We start from the raw sequence: 7,177 nt of genomic DNA, 5'->3' as shown, positions 1-7,177 counted from the left end.
GGCTGGAGGAGGTCTTCGCTTTGGACACCAAGTCATGCACCTGGTCAGTGTCCAACATGGTGAAGGAGGAGAGGCAACACTGCAGTGGGCAGGCAGTAGGGGTGTCGGCACCAGGATGGTGGGGAGAAGGGGGGGGTGGCGTAGAATATTGCAGAAGGTGATTATGAATAGTTTCCACTTTTTTCTGAAAGAAGTCCAGGAACCTGGAACACAGATCAGCTGCATCAGAGGGTTGGGGGGAATCAGGAGGGCGCAGTAGTCGGTTGATTGTTATGAAAAGCTTTTTAGGGTGGTTTTGTTGGTTATTAATAAGTATGGAGTAGTAGAGTGTCTTCGCCTTCAAGAGAGCCTCCTTGTAGTCCCTGATGTGGTCTTTGTAGGCCTCATGGTGTACGGTGAGGCCAGATGTCCTGTAGCGCCTCTCAAGCTGGCGGCCGGCTGCTTTCATGAGGCGGAGCTCAGGAGTAAACCAGGGAGCGGGGCGTGCAAATGAGACCAACCGGGTTATGGGAGGGGCAACTGAGTCCAGACTGAGGGAGAGAGCAGTATTGTAGTGTTCCACCAGACCATCCACGGTGGTGTTAAGAGGGGGAGTGGCCAGGTGGGTCACAAGGGTGGAAGACAACAGGGATGTGCAGACCTGTTTGGTTTTCCGAAATGTGATGGTTCGTTTACTGGGCTGACTGGGAAGGGGCACAGAAACAGAGAATGAGATGGCGAGATGGTCCGAAATAGCCAGGTCATCACACTGGAGATGACGGGGTGATTCCAGTGGAGCACACAAGGTCAAGGGTGTGCCCCTTGGTGTGTGTTGGAACATGCACATGTTGCGCAATACTAAAACAGTCCAATAGTGACAAAAAGTCAGAGGCAAAGGGGCAGTTAGCCGAGTCCACATGAATGTTAAAGTCACCCATTAAAATAGTAGATGGGTACATGGGGCAGATGGTGGCAAGCAACCCGGAGAGCTCTGACAAGAAGTGGGTGGAGGCTTTAGGCGGCCGGTAGATAAGCAGCACTTGGAGCTGTGTAGCGCCTGCCAATGCAAAATGGAGACTTTCGAAGGAAGTGGAGCTGACTGGAAATTCTTTGACCAGTATATTAGATCGATGAATAACAGCTAGCCCACCACCACGGCCAAGGCTACGGGCCTTATGAAGATACACATAGTCTGGGGGAGTGGCTTGGTTAAGAGTTACGAAGTCCTGCTGGCTCTGCCATGTCTCTGTCAGACATAGGAAGTCCAGCTTTTTATCCAGAATAACTTCATAAATTAGTGGGGCTTTGTTATTTAGTGAGCGAGTGTTTAATAACATAAATGTGGCAGCCCTATTCATGGAGGCAGCAGCAGGGGTCACAGTGCAATTGATGGGGAGCAGAGGACACCGGTTGACAGCAAGTGGGCGTGGTTTGTTATGATGACGTTGCAGCAGAGAAGCGGTGCACCTAACTGAGGGGACAGCAAGAGTATTATCCATGTAAACAAACTTGTGCCTGGCAGCCCTATGCACGTAGCGGGGGCGACGAAGTAGGCAGAGAGATCTGATGACCTCAAGACAGTTCGGAGAAGAGAGAGTGCTGAGTTTTAGAAGTTCAGCCGCAGAGTAGAGAGTCATGGCAGCGAGACAGCGCATCCTAGCTATCCAGCTAAGAGCACCAGAAAGTGTTAGCCTGCTAGCGCGGCGGCTAACTACGAACAGGAAAACTTCAGCAAGACTATTATGGAGGAGGCAGTCCGGGTGAACCAGGTCAGTTGCAGCACTGTTGATCTGTGTCAAGCAGGGTATCCGTAACACGAACACTCTCGTTGGTGGTAGTCCACAGATCGTCTTGAAATGAATGAAAAGTATACGCAGATTACACAGGCTGACGAGAATGTAGCGACGCGAGATTGATGCCTACTAGTAAGCAGATCAATTCGTAAACAACAGCGATTTGCAAATCCCTGTAGCAGCAACCTGTAGACCCGCGATTCAGAGGTAGGAATCCAAGTTTGGAGTCTGATAATTTTAGCGAGTTGGAGAACTTTGGAGAACTGAGAAGCGGCGACATTCACGCCAGCGTCCTCTCAGCCGCCATTACTGACACTGACATGGGGAAGTTGATATTCTTCGACCCCCCTCATTTGCCTGACCATCAAACTGACTCAGTCAACATCTATAATAGAGACTTGGCTTCCCTGCTGTTTACACTGTCTCTGGGGTCACCATCAATTGTAAACATTACTATTCCTCCTCTGTCTTCATGTTATGTTATGAGTCTTCTCAGCAATATGATTATTTTACCTTCTAATCTTCCTACACTTGACAAATGTAAACACAATGACTCATCCTCCCTTTGCCGTGCTCTGATTGTGTTACTACTCATAATCTCTGGTAATGTTCATGTCAACCCTGGTCCTTTTGATACTGTTCCCCCCCTCAATGGTTTTCAGTCACATGATCTCTGTTTCCATGATTTTTGTGTTAGAAACAATATGGGTTTTCTGCATGTAAATGTAAGAAGCTTGGTGCCAAAAATGGACCAACTTAAAGTCTGGGTGGAATCCTCCAATCCCCATGTCCTTGTCCTGACTGAGACATGGCTCCGTAATTCTGTCTCCTATCCTGATACCAACATTAATGGCTATAATCTATTCCGCCAAGACAGATCATCTAAAGGTGGAGGAGTAGCAATCTACTCTAAAGAACAACTACACTGCTCAGTGGTACTTGCCAAGTCTATTCCGAAACAGTTTGATCTCTTGATCATTCAGATAAGGCTATCGAATAATTTTTGTATTACAGTGGCCGGCTGTTATCGCCCCCCCTCAGCCCCTGCATGTACTCTTGAGGCTCTTAGTAGAGCACTGGCACCTTTCACTAAGTCTGAGCTTGTTCTGCTTGGTGATCTCAATTGGGACATGCTTAGGCCTCCTGAGAAAGTCATACAGCAGTTAGACTCCCTTAATCTCCAGCAAATTATCACCCAACCAACCAGGCTCAACTCCAACTGTCCGGAGAAAGCTACCTTGCTGGATGTAATTCTTACTAACACTCCCCATATGTATCAATCTGGTGTGTTCTGCAGCGACCTCAGTGACCACTGTTTTATAGCCTGCATTCGCAAAAACATCTCCACCAAACAGCCCATTACCATCAGCATTAAGCGCTGTCTAAAGCATTTTAACACCCAAGCTTTCCTCCATGACCTGGCCAATATTAACTGGCACAGAGTCAGCCTGGTTCCCTCTGTGAATGATGCGTGGTCTCTGTTCAAAGACCAGCTTAGTGCTGTGGTCAATAAGCATGCCCCCCTCAAGAAACAACGGTTGAAAAATCGTCACAGCCCCTGGTTCACACAAGAGCTCACATCTCTTCTCCATCAAAAGAATGCTGCATGGAGAAAAGCCCGTCTATCAAAGTCTCCCACAGACTTCCTCAAATTCCGGCAACTCCGCAATAAGGCTACACAAGCCGTACGCCAGGCCAAATCTGGTTACTTCAAGGCTCAATTCACACAATGTAGCTCCGACCCCAATGCTTTCTGGAAAACAGTAAGAAAACTTCAGAACAAGCCCTCAGCCATGCCTGTTTCACTCAAAGTCAATGATCTTGTCATCTCAGATAAGACTGCAATGGCAGATACTTTCAACAGTCACTTTGTAAAGTCTGGCTTTGTCTTTGAGAACACACTGTCCAAAGGCCCTACTATATCGCCTTCCACAGCCCATAGTCTTCTAAGCCCCCCACACCTGCACCCTCCCACACACAGCTTCTCCTTTCGGCCTCTTACAGAGGGGGAGGTTTTAAAGGAACTGTCTGCTCTAGACCCCAAAAAGTCAGCTGGGTCTGACAACCTTCCCGCATTTTTTATTAAAACTGCAGCTCCCATCATTGCAGCACCCATAACCAAACTCTTCAATCACTCATTCCATACGGCTGAAATACCCTTTGACTGGAAAGAAGCCATCGTCCTGCCCTTGTTTAAAGGTGGTGAGCAGTCAGATCCAAATAGCTACAGACCCATCTCCATCCTGCCCTGTGTGTCCAAGGTATTTGAGAAGCTTGTGAACAATCAGCTCACTAACTATCTTAATACTTTTGGTATACTCTCTGACGCACAGTCTGGGTTCCGCGCTGGGTATGGGTGCACAACAGCCACTTTAAAGGTATTAAATGACATTACATCCACGCTAGACACCAAACAACATTGTGCTGCTATTTTCATTGACCTTGCAAAGGCCTTTGACACTGTTGACCATCCCACCCTCATCAGCAGGCTGAGTAGTATTGGGGTCATAGGTCACTCGCTGGCTTGGTTCTCTCACTATCTATCTCACGGGGTGCAACGCGTAAGGTTCGATAACTCACTCTCTCACTCCCTCTCTGTCACAAAGGGTGTTCCTCAAGGTTCTATACTTGGCCCATCACTGTTTTCCATCTATATCAATAACATTCCCCTAGCTGTTGGCAATTCACTCATTCACCTTTATGCCGATGACACCATCTTATATGCCTCTGGTCCTTCTCCCTCCTCTGTCCAATCCACGCTCCAGGATAGCTTTCTCCAGGTACAACATGCCTTTACACAACTGAAACTGTCACTCAACACAACTAAGACAAAAGCCATGTGGTTTCATCGGAAGGGTGTACCCTCTCCGTCTCCCTTAAACATCTCCACCTGTGAGGGGGCAATCTTGGAGCAAGTCTCCACCTACAAATACCTGGGTATCTGGTTAGACACTACAATATGTTTTTCACATCACATCTCCCAGTTACAGTCTAAGGTGCGGGCTAAACTTGGTTTCCTTTACCGCCACCGCCACTCTTTCACTTCCTCTTCTAAACTCACGCTTATAAAAATGACTATTCTCCCCACACTTGATTTCGGTGACACTATCTATAGAACTGCCTCTAAGGGCACTCTTGCTAAACTGGACACACTCTATCACTCTGCCATCCGTTTTGCTACAAACGCCCCCCTAAATACTCATCACTGCAGTCTTTACTCTCTGGTAAATTGGCCATCGCTTCATACTCGTCGTCATATTCACTGGCTCACTCTCATTTACAAGACCATCCTTCATCAGACACCCCCCTATTTGTCCCGCCTGCTGCATCGTCTACCTACCACATATAACACTCGGTCCTCTCTTCGCATCCTGCTAACAACCCCTCAAACTAGATCCTCACTCGGCCTTGCATCATTCCAGTCAGCTGCGGCCACAGACTGGAACGCACTACAAACACACCTCAAACTGGTCACTTTCATTTCCATTCCGGCCTTCAAACACTCCATCTCACACCATCTCACTGATCCCTGCAAGTGTTTCCCCTCCGTCTAATCCTTCAGCTCAGTCTCCCATTTGTGCACCTAGGCCCGCTGATTTAATGGTTTTAATGATTTTGTATAACCAATCCTTGTTTTCTATGTCTTTGTATGTTTTTTAAGTGTCACCTATTTTTGTTTTATGTCAGGCCATCTTTGTAAATAAGAACTTGTTCTTAATGATCTGCCTGGTAAAATAAAGGTAAAATAAAAAAAAAAAATTTACAAACTGCATCTGTGGAGTTCCTTGATACGTGCGTCTTCTTCCGTGACTCCAGCGACCAGAAAAAAACCCTGGCCACAAAAGTTTACTTTAAGGACACAGACAGACATGCACTCCTTCACAAATCCAGCTTTCACCCCAAACACACTTACAGAGGTCTCATCAAGTCCCAGCTGATACGCTTCCACAGGATCTGCACACTGCCAGAACATGTGGAGGAGGCCACCAGTGTTTTATTCAGCGCGTTGAGGTCGAGGGGCTACTCGAGGCGCTTCCTTCGGAGCATCAAGGCGGAGGTCGGCGGCGACTTTGCGCAGCGTAATGTCACACCGCCATCCCCATCGCCCGCCCCCCTCCTCGTCCCTCTGGTGATAACATACTCTGAGAGCTTAAAAAGATATTTGTCGGCTCTTGGAGTTAATTTCCGGAGGGCGAGTGAGGGGAGTGATGTGCTGCGCGGGCGCCGCATGATCTCCGCCTTCCGTAGAAACAAAAACTTAAAAGACATTTTGGTCCATACAGACTTCACAAAAGACAAATGCAACAGGGAGGCGCTTCGTGAGGCTGACGTTGCGTTCGTTCGTGTCCCCCACGTACACAACCCCTTTTCTCAGAGGGGTATGAATCTTGGGCAGGCCCTGTGCCCAACAACAAAGAATGTTGTTTATGCAGTGAAGTGCAGGGCCTGCCACAAACTGTATGTGGGGGAGACAGGGAGCGAGCTCAACGTCAGGATCAAACAGCACATCTATATGATGAATAGTGGGAACGGCACCACTGTTTTATATTCACATTTTAAGCTCCATGGCCCACATAACCTCCAAAGTTTGGGCCTGGAGAGCAACAGGGAGTGGACCACGGCCCAGAGACGGGCAGCGGAGAGGAAATGGATCCACCGCCTCAAAACAGTCGACCCGACAGGGCTCAACGAAAAGTTTTAAAGGATCATTTTCTTTAAGAACTTGTTTTTAAACTTTCCCTCCAACATTTAAAAAGGTTTCTTAGGATATGACTTTGAGGCACTGTGGCTCTCTCTCTCTTTTCTCTTTCCCAACATAGTGTGTGAGGGTCAGCCGAATAGCAATAACTGTCTTTAAGGATTTCATATTTATTCATTCCACTAACTTTGTAATACTTTATTCTTACTAACCCATCACCTCATGGACTGATCGTTGTTTTGTTTCATTATAATTCATGAAGTGTATTTATTTAAAACGAAAATGTGAATATATTTATCAGGTGGGATTTTATGGTTTGTGAACGACTTTGAATGAGCAACGGAAAACACTCTGATCCTATTTGACTAACCCTTGGTTTGCAGTGGTTTTATGATACAGCACCTTTTTAATAGCACTTATATTTATGTATTGTTCTTTACTAACCCTACTGTGTTTCCATTCAGAAAAACCTGGTTGCTCATTCATTCTGATCTTTAAATCTGAACCCCCTTATTTTGTGTTCTCTCCTTTATCTTATTTAAGAACATCAGAAAAGGTTGTGTTTTTCCTTTCTTGGTATTCTAAGTCTGATACCCTGTAATCGTGATTATGAGTGTTTTATGATATCGCATGGGGGGTATTTATTAACTGGGTGGGATTTTATGGTTTTTAAACGATCTCTATAACAACTATAATGGATACATAC

General features: G+C 46.6%; 1 protein-coding gene across 1 annotated transcript; it reads right to left on the bottom strand.

Moving 5' to 3' along the window:
• Positions 1 to 743: 743 nt before the first annotated feature.
• Positions 744 to 1,907, bottom strand: LOC134862696 (uncharacterized). The gene has a single exon (XM_063880712.1). It carries the CDS (start codon positions 1,632 to 1,634, stop codon positions 744 to 746), a length of 891 nt encoding a protein of 296 aa, XP_063736782.1. The 5' UTR covers positions 1,635 to 1,907.
• Positions 1,908 to 7,177: the final 5,270 nt, after the last annotated feature.

This window comes from Eleginops maclovinus, chromosome 4 (assembly GCF_036324505.1).
Source record: "Eleginops maclovinus isolate JMC-PN-2008 ecotype Puerto Natales chromosome 4, JC_Emac_rtc_rv5, whole genome shotgun sequence".
Lineage (NCBI taxonomy): Eukaryota > Metazoa > Chordata > Actinopteri > Perciformes > Eleginopidae > Eleginops > Eleginops maclovinus.
The sequence above is the reverse complement of the archived record's forward strand: the minus strand, read 5'-3'. Positions and strand labels throughout refer to the sequence as shown.